The sequence below is a fragment of the Megalops cyprinoides genome, chromosome 17, assembly GCF_013368585.1.
Source record: "Megalops cyprinoides isolate fMegCyp1 chromosome 17, fMegCyp1.pri, whole genome shotgun sequence".
In the NCBI taxonomy this organism is placed as follows: Eukaryota; Metazoa; Chordata; class Actinopteri; order Elopiformes; family Megalopidae; genus Megalops; species Megalops cyprinoides.
This window is the reverse complement of record NC_050599.1, coordinates 8,993,723-9,015,090: the sequence shown is the minus strand read 5'-3', so window position 1 is coordinate 9,015,090 and position 21,368 is coordinate 8,993,723. Positions and strand designations below refer to the sequence as shown.

The 21,368-nt window shown below is 40.7% G+C and overlaps 1 protein-coding gene across 2 annotated transcripts in view; it reads right to left on the bottom strand.

Annotated features, from left to right (window-relative positions):
* The window catches only part of LOC118791957 (kinesin-like protein KIF3C), a 46,424-nt gene extending 30,706 nt beyond the window's left edge, over window positions 1-15,718 (bottom strand). For both annotated transcript variants that reach the window (XM_036549545.1, XM_036549546.1), the window contains exon 1: window positions 13,930-15,718. In XM_036549545.1, the coding sequence (XP_036405438.1) occupies window positions 13,930-15,339 (1,410 nt within the window). In that variant the 5' untranslated portion in view covers window positions 15,340-15,718. The remainder of the gene's footprint in view (window positions 1-13,929) is intronic.
* Between the last annotated feature and the right edge of the window lie 5,650 nt (window positions 15,719-21,368).

Sequence of the window (21,368 nt, the reverse complement as noted above, 5' to 3'; positions counted from 1 at the left end):
ACCAGTACTCAGATCATCTTCCAAGGAGAATAGACCATATACCTGTGTCCTGTACTGGCAGGGGAATGCGGATTGATTTGTGTTATTTTCGGGAGGGTGTCTCTTACCTCCCTGTCCTTCTCACATTAAGTGCAGCTCCATCTCCCCTCATTGAGACTGCATTGTGAGCACAGCCTGTCTCCACTGAGCAGGCAGATATTCAAGCGTCAGGCAGTCTGTATTGCCCGACCGCACAGTGAGTTCATACTTTGTCAAAACTTGTCATTGCCTAACGACTTTCGGTGCTGACAGGTTCAGTGTTGCCGCATTGTTGTGGTGTCTTTAGAAGGCATCATGGCATTCAGATGTGCCTTTGTGCTTTTCCTAATGGTTGATGTAATTATGTTTTTATTGGGAAATAATTTGGTTGACTCAGATGTTTTGTGTTTTTCTTTCCTGATCTCCTATCTCTCCCTTTCACTCACCCTACCCCCCCCCACCTTTTTTTCCTCTTTCCCTCGTTCCCAGTCTCTCTTTTTCTCCCTCTCTCTTACTCCCCATACCCCCCCCCCCCCCCCCCCTCCCTCTCCATCTCTCACTAATACACACAGGCAGGGCAGAAAGCAGCAGAGAGCTGACAGTCAGACGTTCAGAGGCCACTGACAATACAGGCTTTGTCTCTCATCCCCTCTCGCAGCCTTTTATGCCCACACAATGTGTTTTTTTTTCTGATGTTAACATGACTAATTAATGTTGCTGCAGAGCTTTTCACTGGGGGCAGGAGACCTTTGCCATTGACGAATGGCCGGTACTGCCGGTGACCTGGTTATCCAACCAGCGAAGAGCACTACCCCGCTGCCATCCGATGGGAACCATTACTATAAGTACAAAAACCTGCCCGTCCTTCACATGAGGGATTCGCTTGCTGTGGGGCGGAGGGGAGGGGTGAGGAGTAATCAACAAAGGCGAGTCTTCAAAGCTGGAGTCAATCAAATCAAAGTCCTCCGTGGCTACAGGGTCTTTGGGCATGTGGTCCCCAGTGCTCCATAATGGATTCCTTTTCATTTTTATTGCACATAATGCTGTCTCCAAGAATAAGAATAACTTATCCCCAGAAGACCTAAGGCATTTCTTCATCTAAAAGGTGCATGCATATATTTGAGATGGAAAGCATTCATGTTTAGCAGCATTTCATTTTAAAAAATGAAAAAGTATGTTTTTTGTTTTTCAAAAACAATAAATAGAATTATTGTAAATGATTTATATTTTTTAGAGAACTAGAGTGTCACTTGTATTTAGGTTTTTACAAAACTCCAGTTTAACAACACTGCACGATTTCATGCTCAATGTCCTAGGCCACATTATCGCACTGCTACTGTAACTACTTATATGGCTTCTGTCTGCTAGCTCAGTTCTACAGCTAAACTTTTGTTATCATTAGCCAGCAAGGTTTTTAGACTTTGCAGCCATGCTGATACACTGTATGCACAGAATGGTCTTTAACGTATCAATCGATAATATTATAGACATGTAATAAATGTATTTAACAATGCATGTCCCACTGGATTAGAAACAGAGAAAGGAGGCAAATGAGACAGGAACTGGCAAGGTCTCAGAGATGCAGGAGAACTGAATTCTTCCACATCACCCACACCTGTACACTGAGCACGAACCACAGAAAGCTGGCATGGATGAGGCCAAGTAAGAGCATCTACACCAACTAAGTGCATCTGTTCAGCAAGGCAGGAATCCTTGGTTGATGCAGAGAAATGCCTCTCTCTGTCTCTCTCTCCAGTGAATCCAGTATTCAAACAAAGCTGTAGTACTGTACATAATTAGAAAGCAGATGACTCAGCAGCTGCCGTCCCTCTGACAACCAGACAGGGGAGGCTGCGTATGCTTTGACATGCCCCTTAAAAAGTCAAGACACTGCAAACGGAGCGGACTTCCTTTTCTTTTATGCCAAAGACTAAAATAGACAGCTTCCCAGAGGGACCTGCCAGAACCCTGATGCTGATGAATCAGACAATCTGCATAATCTAACCAATGGCAGCCGGTGAGCTACAAGTACAGGACTCAGAAGACTTACCATAAAAGGGATAACGGTCCTGACCCTGTTATCATTAGTATCACACTTGCCAAATTTTCATATGACTAAGCTTATCCCTGTATCAGCTGTCTCCGTTCTACTCCTTCTAAATATGTCTAAAGTGGCAACATTACTTCACTGTAATTCACATTAAACAATTTAACAACAACAAAGAGATTACATAAAAAGAGAGTTACATAAAATAATTTTGGGTGTAGCAATGAGACCAGAGATAATGTTTTTGCTTTAAACCAATTGTATTTTCTTTTTTTTTTCATTATAAACTGAATGATTTCATGTAAAGTACACAAATCGCTAAGCTACCCCATTAAAGGGGTCGGTCAGACAGGACTGAGCCGATAATGAGGGATCCTTATTTAAATATGCATCCTAGTGAATCGTGCAAAACATTCACAAACAGGTTGAGGAAGGTTATGAAATAAAACAAAGTCCTCTCCTCATATTCAGGGCTCACTAGCTGCACCATTGATTGTAAGTTGTTTGTGGCTATTTTTTGTTCTGAACCACAATACATGCACTGGGTACCACCAGCCCAGCATTAATTTTAGATCAGTCCTCATGGTCTACCTTTTTCATCCAGTCAGAATACGTGCAACTACACACATAGCCCATCCTCTCTATGCACTTCACAACCTAACCAAAATTCACAGCTTGCATTCCTTCATTTACATACCCAACATTTCAATGCCTGTCGACCAGATTCGAATTTAGCATGCTGGAAAACGCTCACAATAGCACGGCAACAGATCCATTAGACTCCCATTAGGTTTCCACCCAATTAATATGGATCTAAAACAGCTCATTTCATCACTGTTCATTCTTAATTTCCTCGAGCACTCACTTTGGTTCTCACTCGTGTTGAGCGGTTTCTTTTTTCAACACCTCCGTTCTGAGTCGGCAGGGGAACACACTAGGCAAAATTGTAATCCTCACAATTAAACAGCAAACAGACGACCTCCAGGAAGTGAAATCAAGTGTAAGAGCTGAAAACTGTGCCTTGCAGCTAAATTCTAATGATACTGAGGATTAACCTTGAGGTGCATAATTACCAGATTACCAGAGTTATCACTGTTTTGTTCTCTGCCGTGTTCCTTTAAGCACTATGGCAGCAGCTGCCATATTCCGGACTATTCTGTCAGTGTGGATAAGGCAGGCTTTGCAGAGAGTTCAATAGACATATTTGGGTAAATAAAGGAATTACAACTTAAGTCTGGACCCTGTATTGTATAAACCATAAAAAATTAATGATTGTTCAAAGGTTTGAAACAGTTAAATTTCAAGTAGGAAATCTTAACAATGTGCTCACTTCTTGTGTGTAGTTGACATAAATTACCCATTTTATGTGATTACATAATGTGGTACATTAAGGTACAGATGTAGTGGTGTGGCTTTCACTTTGTATGAATATATATGTGTGGTTGTGTGTGTGTGTGTGTGTGTGTGTGTGTGTGTGTGTGTGTGTGTGCGTGTGAATATTCCTACGAACATTACAGCTAAAACATCAACTATAAACAACACAAACATTCTGAACTTCTTTTGTGTGTGTGTGTTTGTGTGCGTGTGTGTGTGTGTGTTTAATCTGAAAATCTGCAAGGAGTCGGAGGCCTCTACAGGCTTACAGCTGCCTTATGTTTTCAACCAGCTTGAAAGGAGGAGAACATGCTGACTGTTTACTGTTCTCTGGAAATTGTTTTGGTGGTTTACGATCAGAGAGAACAATAGGCTTCATTGTCACACGCATGTTGAGCACCGTGGCGCAGGCTGAACATATAGGCAGGGTTACGAAATCTGTCCCTCCTCTTCCACGGAGACGGACAGATACCCTCCTTGTTCCATTATGCATGGTGCGATTTTCCCTCTGACAGGAGAGTCAATGGGATGCAAACAGCCCTGCCTCTTTGAAGCCCTGCGGTCCCCCACTGCTGACTCATCAATATTTCAGCAGCGTGACGCTGGATGATGGGAATAAAGAAGTGAGTAAACCCAGCCCCACTGCAAACGGAGCCTTTGTTAGCATTCTCGAAGCAACTTAAAACACTCTGGCTAACAGAGACATATTAATCGGATATTTCACTTCAGAAAGATGCATATCAGGGAAACAGATTGCAGTTGCAATATTCTGGAAGTTATGTATGGATAATGATTACATTCTTTGTATCTGATATTCTGCTCTTCTTACTATGTTGATACATCTTTTTATGCTTATCAACATCATGTTATTGTTGTTATTGTTGATAATCATTTTCATATAATCATTATCACTAACTTAATTCTATGTTTTAGATGCCGGTAAGCCCCAGATATGAGTGATTGCTTCAAAATCATAGTAATAATGGTAATGTAAAAAAGGACTGAAACAGTAATTCAACATTATCTGGTCTGATGGGATCATATCCATATCAGGACCATTTGAGTGTTCTTCAAGCACTGCATTCAGACAGACCTGAGAGCTAAAAGCTGGTGTTAAAACAGACCTCTACAAATAATAGGGTGCAGTTGTACCAGTGCAATGAGAGATTACTTGAATTATTTTAAAATAATACATATTTTTAATTTCTCATTTATTTTTACCTACACCTATAATGTGTATATCCATGATATTAAATACCAAAAAAAGTCAAAGTCAAAACCACTGAGTCAGATATGTGAAAAGATATGATATTGGAGAAATAGAACATGTTGCCTTCATCTTATACCACAACCTACTTAAATGCCTGTTTGTTTTTGTGAGCAATTTTCCCTTCACATTAATGGACACACTCTGTGTAGATGAATATTGTTAGTGGCATGAATAGTCAGTGCAACAAATCGCAGAATCATCTTTCATAAAATGTGCTTTGTAGGAGAAACTAATTCATCAAAATATTCCCTCTAGTCAAAATAAGTACTTTCTTTAAAATTGATATTATGCAACGCTGTGTATCAAATATCTTTCTTATTTACATTTTGATAGTGGTTTTAAAGTTTCTGTATATGATTGTCAGAAAGTAAAACCTCATTAAGCATCCACATCACACAGCCCTTCAGCCACAAGAAAATACACTGCCTCTTACTCAAAGCAAATAAATTACAGTCAGACAGTGTCCAGGTGGAAAAGCTGTCAAGCTTAAGCCGTGAATCTGTCACAGAGAAAACAAAGGACACGGTTATGGCTGGGGTCAGCTACATTACTTACCCTGTGTGCTTTGTGACACACAGATGTATCAGACAATGGCAAAGGGGCAATAACTAATCCGAAAAGGGCACGCTGGTTCAGCCCATGGTGCAATCCACAGCTCATTACCTGTAACAGAATCCTGTCAACATCAACACTGCAGAGAGGGTCACTCCTGCATTCCGAGCACCACGCTTTTTCAGATCAAGACTAAAATCAGCAGCAGGAGTGAATCGACTCTGTTTCAGACTCTCCTTAAAACCATGCATGAAATGAAACATTAATGAGACGGAAATATCCACAGGTGATGATGTGCCATTTTCAGCAGTATCGGGGGACATTAGGAGCCACTTTAACGATTTTGCCGACCCACTCGGCCGCGAGGCTTATAATGGGATCAATCCGAAACAACGCCGCAGCCTTATGATAGGTGGATAATCTCATTTGCAGGGGCGGGTGATGGATTTTTAATGCATTGCTGAATTCTGGGTGTCTGATGAAAGCATACATCCCTCTGCAGAGCTCATCGTTAGAGCCCACAATTCAACGTGAGCCAGCTCTCACCTCCGCCAGTTCTCCGCCGTTCCTCTCCCAAATCCACCCCTTTCCTAATTAACCGTGTTATATCACCAGAGCCGAAAGCTAGAGCTCTGGAAAATGGGACAGCGAAGGGTAGGCAGATAGTGCCGAAAAAAAAGGGGGATGTGTAGTGAAGGCTGGCTGTTTGATGAAAACAGGGTCAGTGTATGCGCGGTGGCGGAGGAGGGTTCCGCAGCTGTTCTATAGCCTCATTATTTCACTGTGCAGGACAAAGCCTCCTCTGTTGACACCCCCACCAGCGCTGCAAAAAGCGCAAAGAACGATGGAGGGGAAAGCACAATTGCACAAAGTGCTGATAAACTTCTCCTTTTCGCTCTTCTTCTCGCTCAGAGCTTGTCTGCACCGTGCATCCTGGGCACAATGACCTAAATTAGTCCTTATTTAAAAGCTCTTCCTGCCTGCCTCAGCCAGACAATTAGGTTTCAACAGGATCCTTCAGAGTCACAAACAAGCCTGAATTTTATTAGCAATTTTCTGGAATTAGTACAACTACGTCCATTTTGGGTCTGTGGTTAAAGGGCATTCGGGGATACTCTGAATAAATCATTGAAGTACTAAGATACAGAAAGCCCTTTAGCCCTGATTATCAGAGAAATTGAACAATACATTTTACAAAAACGAGTCCCGAAATTACAGAAAAAGAAGTTTTACACTGGTGATGTTATTCAGTCTTTATCTGATATCTTCTAGCCTTTTCCTGTATGGAGCTATGTTAAATTGATCTGTAATGGGTCTGTTGCTATTCATGTAGTCTGTGTTCTGTCCCTTTGTAATACTTCTACTTCTTGTATAATAAGGCACCAGAGAGAGTGAGAGAAACCCAGCTCTTGTAAGGGACCTCCATCCTTCAGAGTAATGTTTGACTAAAAAGAATGCATGACTGTTATCACAATAACTGTTATTTAATCTGACACTGTAGCCCCTTTTAACAGTAAGGATACTGTTTGATGTAAATACATATCGAAGGCTGCACCACCATGAAACTGTTATAAAACTACAATCACCAACAGATTTGTTTTATTTCCATCTCTGTAGAGAAGAATGACTCTTTGTGCTACCCATTTGACAGTTGGATTAGCTGGACTATTTCAAAACCAATGTTTGTGCTACCAAACTGCGCCAAAAGCATCCCATTGTTGCTGTGCTTGTCAAGTGCCTTGAAGGAGCCTTGAAGGAAGAATACACACGTAAGGCATTGAATACTATAATGGTCATTCACCGTATTCTAGGCCGATAAATCTGACACCCGCTATCTTCTCATACGACTGTGACCTTCAGAGAGGCAGTTGGTTATCACTCTGTGCAACTAATTGATTACACTCTGTGATTTGAATACTGTTTCAGCTTTGATTACTCAGCAATTCAAACTCAAGCTCATATAAAATGCATTAGGTTTGCGAATGAGTCGCAGACATTAACCACCTGGAGATCTGAAAATGTCAGACTCCTCAGATCAGATCATTTGTTGTGTGTTGCGATGTATTTGTGAGCAGATTGTTGTGATTCTCTCTCAGATTCTGCTCAATACCTTAGGCTTAGAATAACAGAAGGATAGAACTCACTTGTATATTCATACAAACTACTGTTAAGGTTTTTTTTTTAAAAAAATATATAATGAAGGGGAATTTCAGGTTATATAGGTCCACAGTCATGATGATTTTTTTTATCTAAATTTCCTTTAAGTACTTAACATCATTTTGATATAAAATTTTTAGCCGAGATTTCAGGAGCAATGTATCCAGTCTATTTCATCATTTACTGCTTTAGTTATTTTATCATCTAAGAAATATAAGAGTAATATACATGCTTTATATAACTATTTACCGGCTTGTTTTATTGTACTGTTACTCTTAGTCACGTATTTATCGTAATATTTCATATAAACCTTGCACGCTACGCGGAGGTTTGAATGGAATGTTCTGTAATATTATGTTTGCGTGTAGCCGCATTAGTAGCCATTAGCGTGGCTGTGTCAATGTCACAACATGCTTCCCTTAAAGAGAGCCATTGTTTACGGCCCTCTGAAGTGCGAGGGTGAAAACACAGCTGGCAGGAAAAGAACACGCCACGAGTCATCTCATTATTCACAGGATATGCTTAAAACAAAAGGGGAAGAGGAAGCAGGGGGCCACAAACCGGTATATTTTTAAACATTATGTCAGCCCTCCCTTTGCCCTTCCAGACTTTTGCGTGTATTTCAGTATAGCGCCGCTTCAGAGACAATTACTGACTCCGGAGCACTGGTCTCTGTTGAATTATCGAAGGGGTATGGTAAAGAAATGTCGAATCTGTTCCTGCCTATCTGACCTAGAAAGTGTTCCAAGAATAGACAGCTGCTGCCAGGAGAGAGTTGGGTGCACAGTTTCCAGCAACCAGCAGTTCAGCAGAAAAAAAAATGGAGCAGGGACTTAGCAGCATCATCCTGTCCACCCCCCCCCCCCCTTTCCTCATGAAAGCAGATACCTGAGGACTGGCTAATCCAGCAGAGTCAACATTTGTTTCACACTGCCAAATTTATCAGCCGTGGCGCTTTCGGGAATTAATTGAATTCCAAGCCCCAGTTGCGAGATTAATACTCCTCATTTAACTGTGAAATTAGGTTTTTTCCCAGCAAGGATAAGGAAAAAAATAATAAATCAATGTGTTTAATTATATAATTATTCTGAGGTTCATGCAAGATATGATGGAAAGGCATGGCGGACGTAAATGAAGGCATGGTTTCCTCACAGCAGATCTGACAAAGCCTTTGTGCGCCACACCAAAGAAAGCCTGATTGTCATCGGGAGGGCACAGATTTACTTGCACTAAATCAAAGGATCTCATTTCCAGCCAATATTGATCAGAATAATGTGTAACGGGACGCCGCTGGCTGGCAGGAGAGACACTGCTCCGCTGAAAGGCTGCAATCTACTTGCACAGAAATGAGACTGCCAGCATTGTGATAGTGACAGCAATAACACCAAATGAAACTTGATATAGTGTAAGGTTGCTTCTGAGGGTCACTGTTTGGTGCTCGGAGTACATTATCATTATGCAGTGCAGTGTTAGTCCCATCAGCACCTCCAAGCAACTCCGCCATCCTTAAATGCAGATTACAAAGATCTGATTGGAATGTGTTGATCTTGGCCTTATGGGGGTGGAGCACAGCCATCAGATCACAGAGTGATTACATTTTTGGGTAATGCTGAATAAATTGTATTAATGAGTGCTGACAATTCAAGGGTCATATCAAAACTTTGACTTCTTCAGCAATGGAAAAACTACGGTTGGTGTAGATAGTTGTTTGTTGTGACCTGTATTTGTATAACTTGTTTTCATTGGGTTGGTAATCTGTGGTGTCACATAGGGGGCGTGTCAAATATTTGATTTTTTTTCAGGCCTTAATGTCTACACACACATCACTGATATTGCACCTGCCAGCATGACTCAATGAATCTGCAGGAGATGGTACTTCTTCAAGCAGTCACTTCATCTTACTTCATCCCTATGCACAGTCATATCAGAACTCACTATTAACTACAGTGCCATTACTTAGCACCCTTCTTAGCAATAGCTAATTCACTGCCATTCATTCATTGATAATGCATGAATAAGTCATTTTTTCGGTCGTGTTCACATATGTATGCTTGCTTTGAAGGGAATCGATTGGGAGCTAATGGTCTTGTGACAAATCAAGTAAGACCGTGAGCTTTGTGTTTATTTGTGTTGTACCAAGAAGAATGAATTACGTTGAGCAGTGAAACATAACAATCATAACAATTAGCTTCACCTTGCATCAATGTATGATACATTGCCTCAGGCATTAATATAAAAGATACATGGATGTTTTGGATTCTTTCCTAATTACAAAGAACACTTAAATGTAAAAATCACACCTGGGTGCAACTTCTGAGTTCAAGGTAATGCTAAATGCAACTTTGAACTCTCTATCTGAACATGTGCTTAATAACCTTGACAAGGTCATTATCAAGCTGCACACAGGGCAGTTCTAAGGAGATTCTTTCTTCCATCCTTCCATTTTGCTCAAGAACCTGCATGAGGAAAAATCAGTGCTGTCTGGTTGTCCTCAGCGACCGAGGACCAGGTAATCAGACATAAAAAACGCACCACTGATTTCCACAATCACCCATAAAAGGGGTGACTCACTCTGGTCCTGAAGAGACACAGTCAGCCCTTAAAAGATGGTATTCTCACTAAAATCAGAGCTAGGAAAATGCCACGGCACGTAGGCAAGATGTACCACTGGTATCAGGCTGGGACGATGAAGGACGAGGTGGATCAATGCAGTTTCTGTTGCCCAGTGTGACGTCCCTTTGAGGGCCTCAAGTGTTCCTGTGACATCTGTGGCTACCACTTTGATATGACTGGGTATAAAGCTCTAGATTATACATGATATTGCTGAGAGCTGTAATTATAGCACAAAAAGCATCCAGCATGATTATTGCCCACTATGTGTGAAGTTCACCAACTGGGCAAAATCCATGAAGTGCTTAGTTATATGGCAGGACTTTCTGATTGGCAGGAAGTTTTTTTATGTCAGTATTCTTAAAAAGGGAGGCAGACAGAGAACTGTCAAACTATGAAACCACCATCTGTCACATTAAAATGTCTTATTTATACCACCACTGACTGTTTCTTCTAACATCTGTATTTTGAGTCTTCCTTCATGTAAATGACACAGAATGTTGAAGGTTTTAAGTCAGGGGCAAACACATTAGTCAGACAGAACATTTACATCTAAAGGAGACAAATAGCGTCTCCTCCTTTTGGGGCAGCTTCACACAAATGGTCTGAATGACCTTTCTTTGGGTCAGGGCCGAGGGGGAGGGTGTCATTTCAGGCTTAACAGGCCAGATTCTTCAGTGGTGACCACACACACATCTGACAGTTTTACAACTTTCTGTGAAAAACCATCCATCCTTCTCTGCTTTACTCTCATTGTACCTCCCTCTCATGCTTTCTCAGATGTAGGCCTGTACAAATGTACAAATGAGAACTTCTATTAAAAGAGTGGCTATACGATTAATGATTCAAAAAGAGATTAACATTATTGGGTTGGCATCTCCCAAAAGCTACACAAGATCTCCTGGCCTCCATCACACCTCACAAAGACACCATGCTCGTCTGTAACCTGACCCATCAGAGCGTCTGAAGAAGAACCTCACTGTGGGTTAGATGAAGCCACATCATCTTGGATGACGTGGAGTAATGGCACAGTAACTATGATATCAGTGGTCAAATTTGGAGTACTCATGGTTCATAGATGACTATGGGCCACTACGGCAGCCTAACACGGTGATTTAATTAGTAGGCAGTAATTAATAATTAACACTAAAGGGGCATAACCCAATCAGACTCCAAATACGATTTTACAGTGTGCTGGTGCCAGTGCTTCCTTTCGTGATAAATTTTACTGAACATTACAGTGGGTAATATGAAATCCATGCAAGTGTACTGATGTTACATTTACATTCAAGTGTATTGAATGTAAAGGTAACATCTGAAGATGTATTACCATTCTATGCGTGTTTCTATTAATACAACAGATAATAAACCTTGATCTAAATGTGAAATATATCACAATACACCTTCACCTGTAACACCTCTACTATTATGGTACATTTACTCTCTGTTATTTCTTGTTGCAGGGGTGGACACGCACTAAAATCCCTGCATAGAACAGAGGTCCCATTAGCACTGACAGACTCTCTAACATGAGGTTACAGCGTGATGGTAATGTTAAGGTGCTGGGCAGAGGGCCTCACACTGACTCAGCATATTTCTTCCAGGTGGGGGTGAGTTTAAGCTTCTATGGCTGGGTGGGCCTGGGATACAACCTTTCCATTTTCCATATTTTTATACACATTACCTTTTTTCATTTTGGTCTCTGGTGGTTGCATTTGACCCCCCAGTCAACAAATATTAGAATGTCTTCTGATGATATAACACAACACTTGGTCAAACTTTCACAGAGGCAAATTCCCAATAATAAATATGAAGTTAAATAAGAAACTGCATTTCTTCTGTTGTACTGGAAGTCACTCTATATAAGTAGCGACTGCTAAACGAATGTAATGTAATTAAACAGTTGCTAATGGCCTTATAATTGTCTTCGCCAGAGCACTAACTATGTGAGTTTTTCAAGAGGCAGAGGCGCCATTGTTTATGATTGCCCAGCCGTTTCTTTTCGCCATAGTCAAGCTTTCATGAAATCAGCACATTCTTGCATGCATTTCCATGGAACAACACAGTACTGTAATTATGTTTCTCCTAAGGAGGTTACACACTAAACACAGACAGCTACAGGTAATTAACTCGTATTTCCTGCTTAGTGAAGCTAAATGTCTGTCAATACACACACCCCGCCCCTTTATTTTATTGGTTAAAACAATTGAACTGTGCTGAGTAATCAACTCATATCATACTACTTGCCATGCAATAAGTTACATGGCTGTGGAAACTATCTGATTCCGCTTTGAAATGCTCAATTCCATCAGAAAACAAAACTGTTCACCGTCAATTCCAGAATTCTGTCAGTGATTCCATATTCATGGAACCCTTCAACCTGTTAACGTGATATCAGCACTGTGGATATAGCTAAAAAGGATATCAATTTCATCCACACAGCAGAACAAAAATAGGATGAATATACAAAGGGCAGACTATATCTACAGTTTAGTTTTGTATTTGGAGTTTGTATTTATGCATTTCCAAACACGTAACAATGTAGCATGTAAACAAATATAAACTGCTATGATCCACAGTGAAAGGGGTGGGCCAGTGCCTTCTGGGTTTGCCAGGAGGTTAGTTAGCCTGTAGTAGGTTATATTACAAAAGGATTTCAAATGAACTCCTGTCTTAGTTTTACAGAATATGGACATTGTTTGCAAACAGACACCTACTAATAGTAAAGGCAAAGACCAACATTTTATGTTGCATATTTATGGTGAAATTACCCTATAAATGTATCGCAGTTTTGCCACAGACACATTCCACTCTCAATGAACTCATGGGGCATACAATCAAAGCATTCACCTTAACTCAACGATAAATCAGTGTTTGATCAAACAAATTAAATTTTCATGTCATGTATGAAAGAACTTGCATTTGCTGTTGATACACAGTGAGCTGACAACTGCTTTAATGTTTTTGGTTTTTTTTTAGACAAATTATACAGCCAGCAATAGCTAGGCTTGAACTGACAATAGACCATAACAGCCAGAATCAATCAAGTGAGTGAAGTTATTATTACTGGATTACTAATTTGTTAATAACAGAAAACATCAAAGGAATGATTATATTGCACAGAACTCAAAGAGAATCTAATTGAAATTATTATGAAAGTTCTGAAAAAACTAATACTGCATAAAATTAGGAATTAATATTAATAACAGCTAATGTGATAATCTGTACTGAGTCTGGGATCTAGTTCAAGGTATTAGGTAAACCAGGTAATGCACTCCAATTACTTTCTGTATTCAATTTAACTGCTGAATTACTGCATATATTAAGTATATACTCGTCATTTTTCAGAGCAAAATAGTGGGATAATGCCTTCTTGTTCAAAATTGCCATGTAAAGTAAATAGGTAAGTGGTTGACAATAGTGACTCTTGCAGTAACCTGTTTACTTTTTTGCAAATAAAGTACTGCTTTTGACTTTTTGACTTGATCAGTTTGTACATACTTTTACTGAAATTTAAGGCATTCTGTGAGAAAAATTTATGCAAATCTTACAAACTGGCATCAATGTATAAGGACTGCATATGTTCTCCTTGCTGTCTCTCTCTCTCATACACTAATACGCGCGCACACACACACACACACACAAGCACACACTCACACACAAACACAAACACAAGGCAACACACATTCTAGCAAGCATACACACAGAGCACAAAATTGCTACTTTCATTAAACCTACCTCTTTGTTAAGCAACGGAATGATAAGGCAATACTCATGGAAAGTCATTTTAATCCAGGCCACACACTATTTGCAATATGTTTTCATTTTAATGTTCAGCATGTTGGCCCAATCTCTCTGAGATGCACCCACAGTAATGAGAGAAGGCGTGCCTTCTCCTTACCTTGAATTTAGCGGTCAGCATCTCTGTGGCCTCCTGCTCCTTCCTCAGATCAATCATCATCTTCTCCTTCTCATCCAGAAGCTTCTGCTTCTCCTCAGCCACCAGGCTGCGGTCATCCCGGATGGCGGCCTTCTCCAGCTCCAGCTTCTCCTGCTGCTCCTTCATGTAGTCTTCCACGTCCTTCTCCACACTTTCGTCCGTCTCCTCGTCCCCCTCTCCGTCGGTCGCCTCCTCCCCGTCCACGCCCTTTTTCAGCCGCCGGCTGTTTCGCCTCCTCTTCTTCGTCAGCAGCCCCTGCTTGTCCAGCTGGGCCTTCAGCCGGGCGATCTCCTCCTGGAACTCCCTCAGCAGGGCGTCCTTGGGGTCCTCGTTCACCCGCGGCTTGTTCTTGATGTTCTTGGCCCTGTTGGCATAGCGCAGTGTGGTCAGGGTCTCCTCATAGTTGTAGGAGGCCGGGCCGAGGGTGGCCACCATGATGGTCTTGGCATTGCCGCCCAGTGAGTCCTGGAGCAGCCGGGTCAGCTTAGAGTCCCTGTAGGGAATGTGCGTGCTCTTCCCGTCAACCAGGGCCGAGATGACGTTGCCCAGGGCGGAGAGGGACAGGTTGATCTTGGTGGCCTCCTTGAGCCGCTCGCCCTGGACACCCGTCTTGCTCTGCCGCTCGCTGCCCGCTAGGTCCACCAGGTTGAGCTTGCCGACCCGGATGTGGTTCTCCCCGTCTGGGCCCATCTCGCTGCACTCCACGGTGATCACAAAGATGGCGTGCGACCTGGAGCTGTGCTCGTTCATGTTGGTGAACCCGATGGACCTGGTTTGGTTCCCCACGTTCATGACATGCTCGATCTCCTTGACATTTTTGGTCACGAAAGAAGAGAGGTCCTTAATGTAAACTCCCGAGTCTGGGTTTTCTTTGAGTTCCAGTTTCTTGGTGTGGTCTTTGCATAAGAGGTCTCTGATCTCCTCTTGGTAAATCTCCAGGTAGGACGCTCTAACCAGGTACTGCTGGTTTTGAGATCTGGATATGTGTGTGAAAATGTGCTCAAAGGAATTTGGAATGATGCCTCTTTTTTCAGGGTCCATCCACAACCCTTGCATTGTATAGGTTTTTCCCGTGCCCGTTTGCCCGTAAGCAAATATAGTCCCGTTGAAACCAAGCAAAACTGAGTCTATTAAAGGTCTGACAGTCTCGTCGTAAAGATCGCTTTGTTTCGAGCTGGCATCATACACAGCATCAAATGTGAACGTTTTCAGTAATTCCCCAGGCGGAGACTTCGGATTCCTTAATGCTACCTGCCCCAATTTGACATCCATATCAACAATGCTTTCATAGCCCGTCGCTTCTTCTTTTCGGTTCAGTGGGCGGCATCTCACAACCACTTTCACCGTCTCACAATTTTTAATCTTTGACATGATGGAAGCTAATGAATAAAACTCGACCCCTGTTTACAGTTCCGATAAATTCTGCTGTCACGAAAATATTAAAATCATATGATATCACGCGACACTGCGATACTGTCAGTCCTGTGCTCCATACGCATCATTTCTGTCCCGTCTGAATTCGCAATGGTAGCTTGTGTTATAAACAAAAGATAGCGCTCAGCATTAAGCACGTTCACGTGAATGAATGAATAAATAATCTCTTTTACCCAAAAACACCATTTACGAGCCGTTTCTTGCAGCTGAGAGGGGTAGTCCTTAGATGCTGGCGACGCCTATATTTCTGTCTCTGCCCAGCCCGTCCCTTCGCCGTAAACAGCTGGTATTACCCTTGAAAAGGGGATGCTGCGGTTGTCTGTGCGTCTGCTGCTACTGGGAGAAAGCGCTATCAACCACGGTCTCCGGCCCAGCCCACCGACAAATTACCTCATCTGCGCCCCCACCCAATATCACTGCGGACGCCGCGAGTCAAGTCTGGGACTTGTAGTTAAAGCGCATTTCGCAAGAAAGCGCATTTTAGTGCCACCCGTAAGAAACAAGCATTACTTGGCAGGAAAAGCGCACATTGCTGTTGTGTACTACAGTGCTATATCTGTCGAACTGCGCAGAAAATTAGACATTAGCTACTTTCAGTATTAATAATATAATATAATATAATATAATATAATAATAATAATAACCAAAAAGGTTTTACAAGATAATGTTTCGTAAAACATTCCAATGGTGTAGCGGATTCATTTAACAGACTATAAGGATGTTTTGCCTCGATAGAACATTTGATGAATTTATTCTGCGCCATATTGACAAAATTACATCAAATCACAATAGCTTAATGTTTACTACATTGTTTAATTCAGTTTTACACAACAAATGCCCTCCCAGTCAAACAGGACATAAATCACGTAGGGTATTATTTATGAATACATAATCACGTATTATGTGTTTTATAAAATACATAAATGCATAAAGTGATGTAGACATATATAAGCAGTTTTTGTTTTTTATATAAAGCGTTGATCTATTTCAAATTAATTGGTAGACAGTTTTGCAGGGTAATTCACTGTCCATCTTAAGATAGTAGCCTATCCATTTATACAGCTCGTTACAGACTGATGAAGTTCATAGTATCTTCATAAGAAGAATACAGTGGCAGGGCTCTATCTGGGAATAAAACCTGCAACCCTAGGATTGTGAACTGCACTCCATCCAAAGGAAACACTCATCGCAACTATCTCCCTCTTTCTTCCTCCGACGTTTATGGCAGACACTATGACACTAAAACTCATCTGGTAGGATATTTTCACGTGTGTAGATGTACGTCATTTTAACAGGGAAAAGATATTTTAACAATATTTTTTCATGTCGAGGCCTTGGCTGGAGTATTACAGGGCAGACGTTTGGATACACCACCACCTGCTGGTTAATGAACGCACTGACTGCACTTCATTCAAACGTCACATTTCTTTGAGCGTGTAGTCATTTTTCTGTGTCTTCTAGTGTCTTTTCACAGTTAATATGATGTGGAGAACTACACAGATTCTATACATGTTTTTAGATATTTTGTATACATGTTTACAATGAACCACTTGATAAACGTGCATTTGAATTTCAAGTTTGAAACAACTTAGGGAACGACAACAAAAATCATGACGCCATTGGCCAATATGCCTTGTCAGGATCAGAATCAGAATCAGAATAGACTTTATTGTCATTGCACGGTGAGGTACAACGAAATTGTGGGTGGTCTGCAACAACAGTGCACTGTGGAGCATTTATATAAACACAATACAAATAAGGCATACGACATTAGGTATAAATGTGTATATGTACTTAAAATTTCCATACAGAATCTTTTTAAAATAGCTAAAAACATGAAATGGAATGAAAGCAGACAAAGTGGGCTCAAGACAAGGAAGACACTTTAATCGGTGCAATCACCTAAGCCTAACCACTTACATTGAACATGGTTGTCAAATCTAAATGTATCTGCATTTTTGTCTTATTTTACACTTGCATTTGTACATTTCACAGGCACTTTCATCCAGATGAACTGATAAAAGTGCTTTTAATAGGGTTAGGCAATTAGCTGCCCAGGTACTGAATCATTAGTGCAATTTTTGAAAGGTCATGTCATGGGTAGCATTGCCATAATGGGTATAAGTGCCACCACAGGGTGTACAACCCAAAACTATACCCATTATCAGTGATTACCAGTTTTACTTTGACAATGTTTGTGAAACACAAGAAGAGAATCCTGGCAACATTCTGTACATGAGACTACTTAAAATCAAGTCATACTCTCAGTTATGCCAAGATTCATCTGGTTTACTGTTAGACAAAAGGTCTTGGATTTTTAAGCAGGTCCTAGATTTTTTTCTTCAAACCTTTGATCCGATCACAGGGACCTCAGTCTTAAAATTTCTGGCATCCACTTTTTTATGTCTGATGCATTTTTCTAAGGAGCTAATCTGATTGTGTGTTCATCATAACGTAGCATAGAGATGTACAGGTGTGTCATCACAGCAATGGCTTTGTGGAGGGAGGCTAATACAAAGGGGTTGAAAATCCATCCTTCTGGAACCTCACATATATTATTACAAGTAAAGAACAGTCAAAGTTTTCTTTAGTGTGGGTTCCAAAACGGCAGTGTTCAAAGCTGTTTGAAAGTTTCCATTTGACAGAGTTTACAACAGTTTACAGTGGCTAAGACAGATGAAAAAAACACTTTAGGGTTGTCTTTCTTATAAAAAAATAATTGTAGAAAAATTGACCCATCTTTTAATCTTTATTCTTCTACTGTAATGCTGAAGAATGTGGCATGGGACTACCAAAAGTCAAATTCCATAGAATCATAGAAGTCAATTTGAGTCCACCTAATAGTCCTTTTATAGAAGGGATCTTTAGAAACTCTCTTAATCAGACCATGTTTGACCAATACATTAACAGCAAGTCTCTGAAATACATTGCTTCAGATGGCACATACTATGCTTTGCAGGCCCATACATGCTCCAAGCTACTGTGAAATACCAAAGCTAATCTGCACTCTCATGTGGAGAACTCACCCCCTCTGCAAACTATCTGCTTCCTAATGAGAAGCAGGGTTCCGGGTTCTGGGGCCCTCAGACTTCATCTGTTGCCACTGTATATTCAACAGCTGATGTCTGCATTTATCTTTGGCTGTTTATTAGCTTAGAAGGCATCCTTATCTAGGGCCACTTACGTACCTTATATTGTTTACATGTCCACTTATACAAACCCACCACACTCATCAGCCCACAGAAACATTGTCTACACAAGTAGATTCTGTGATACAGTATCATCTCAGGTTCTCACTCTTGGGCTCATCTGATCGGCTCCTAGCCCTAAACAAGACAACTCCATCTCACATTAAGAGCTTTGGGTACTTTCTGCCCCTGCCAACACATCTAAGATGTAAACTGAGCTCTGATCCAGGACAAGTTACCGCTTGGAAAAAAACTACAATGCCATAAATCACATCAGGAAGGGCATCTTGACAAGAAGAGATGGAAGTGAAGGCTAATTCAAGCTTGTAGCTATTCATTGATCTAAACAACCCCGCCACCTCATGCTTCACACCTGGCTAAGACCTCCACATGGAGGGGAGTCCACAGAGGGATGAGAAAGGAAATGCATCCACTGTACCACAAGACACATCCATATTGTGGGCCACACTGCTCATTACATTAGATATAACATTGTCATTTAGCAGATGCTCTTATCCACAGCAACTTACACAGGTTACAGTTCTTACATTTTAAATTCTGGGTTAGGTACCTTGCCCAAGGGTACAGCAGCAGTGCCCCAGTGGGAATCAAACCGGCAACCTTTCAGCTACAAGCCCAGCTCCTTAACACTATACCACGCTGCCACCCATCCACCTAATATTGGTCCTAAGCATTTAGAATGACTTCTTATAAAGCACCACTGTGATGGCAAAGGACTGTACAGCTATTCAGCTATTCAGGGTTTTCAGGATTGTTCAAGTTGTGGCTGCAGCACAGGTCAGACCTACTTTGTCATGGAGGGTTAATTACAGAGGCTCTGTCAAGCTACTTAAAAGATTTTTGTTTGGCTATGCGATTATACTCACTTAAAAAATGAGAATAGGTCAGATGTTACCATCAAGTTTGAAAAAAAAATATATACCTGATACATTCCATTACTGAATTATATTATTTAAAGTTGGATGGTGAATGTACCCTCTCATCTCACAATAAGAAGACAGTTTCTTTCCCTGTGTAAGACCTGAACCATTTATTTTCACAGGGTCGAATATGTCACTGATATTGCTCATTAGCAACACAATTTTGTTTTCAGTAATTCTTACAGAAATTACAGCAACAGCACAGCTAAATAACAAACATAAGATAACTAAAATTATAATCAATACAATGGCCATTTTTTATTGATGTCACTGTTTAAAAATTCAAATATGCGTATAAAATAAATAAGAAAGAATGCAATCAAAAAATTGCTCAAACTGGTATTTTACACACTCCCTACACTTTTCTGTTAAAGTGCTCTACAATACAAGTATGGTGGTGATATTGAGCTGCACGTATGTAGTGAATCAAGTACCCACTTGGGACCACAGCCCTGTTTTCGGCACTGACACATGTTAGAATATGGTGTGCAGTGTACCTTTTGTACAATTTTTCAATCCACTTCATTACATGCACTTTGTAAGTCGTATTGGAGAGGAGCTTTTGCCTGTCGTAAAACGTGGTGGTTGCCGTTTCCCGTGTTTTTATGAGTTGTAACCAGCAGAGGGCAGGATTTTCATCAAAATATTCTGAAAGTCAGTCCAGGTTCTGATGAAATAAAAACTTGTTTTGCGATGTGATAATTAACTTACATGTTAAATTGAATAAAATTTTAACTTAAGGTGAAAAAATGGTATGGTGAAAGTCAGAATATTCAAAAGTTTACCTTTTTGTTACTGTAACAAACATGTAAGGTTCTCATTTTTACAGAATTGTGTGAAGCATCTAGTTTCACAATCTTTTTTTAAATTCATGCACTTATTTCTGCGCTAGTTTTCATCAACCTGATATGTGCATGCGTTCAGTTCACACAATAACGTGCCTGGGTGCTTCAGGCTGTGGGATTTTGAGAATTTTTTTAAGCTGAAGTTATGATTTTAATTCCTCTTGAACTGAGTCACTATTTGAGTGTAGAGCAGGTGATGTGTATAGTACATAATAATGAAACTCCTTGGACCTCTGAAAATGCTCTTGTGAATTAATCAAATTGTATACTAAAGAATCTTTCAACATGCGTGCGTGCACGCACACACACACACACACACACACACACACACACACACACAAAGAGAGAAAAAAAAATACGACATGCACAAAGTAAACAGTTTGACAATTTACCACCCGTATTACTGTTAACATCCATATAAGCACTGCTTATCATAGATCACTTTGTTGTGCATGTTGCAGCGAAAACATTCTATTCTTACAACATCAGCCCAAGTGTTTACTTCCTAAAAACCATCGCCCTAACATGTCAAGGCTCAGCTTAGTTAAGGAAGGAAATGGCCATATTTTGCAGATTCCAAACAAAGCAATTCCATGGCGTGTGAGTCACCAGGGAGGTCACTTGAGACAGCAGGGAACACGATTATATTAAGGCTTCAGAAATGGTCCGAAATCCAGCCTGGTGTACAAGGATCCCATCAAGGGACCATAATTTTCCTAAGAGGTTTCTCACAGCCCTCAAGCATGTTAGATTTCCTCAGCGCTTCTTTTCTTCGATTTGTTGTTCAAAACCAATGTTACTGCCTAAACATGAAATTCATTGATATTTGTCACCTCCTTGTGATCAAGTGTATCTTATGTGGACAAAGTCCTGCTTTCGTAGAGGTATTATAATTGTTGCTGATGATATTGCTGTTACTATTATCCATTTCCTCCTGGAGAAGGGAAGGAATCTAAAGGAATCTATTTAAAGAAGCAGTTCAGATGAAAGGC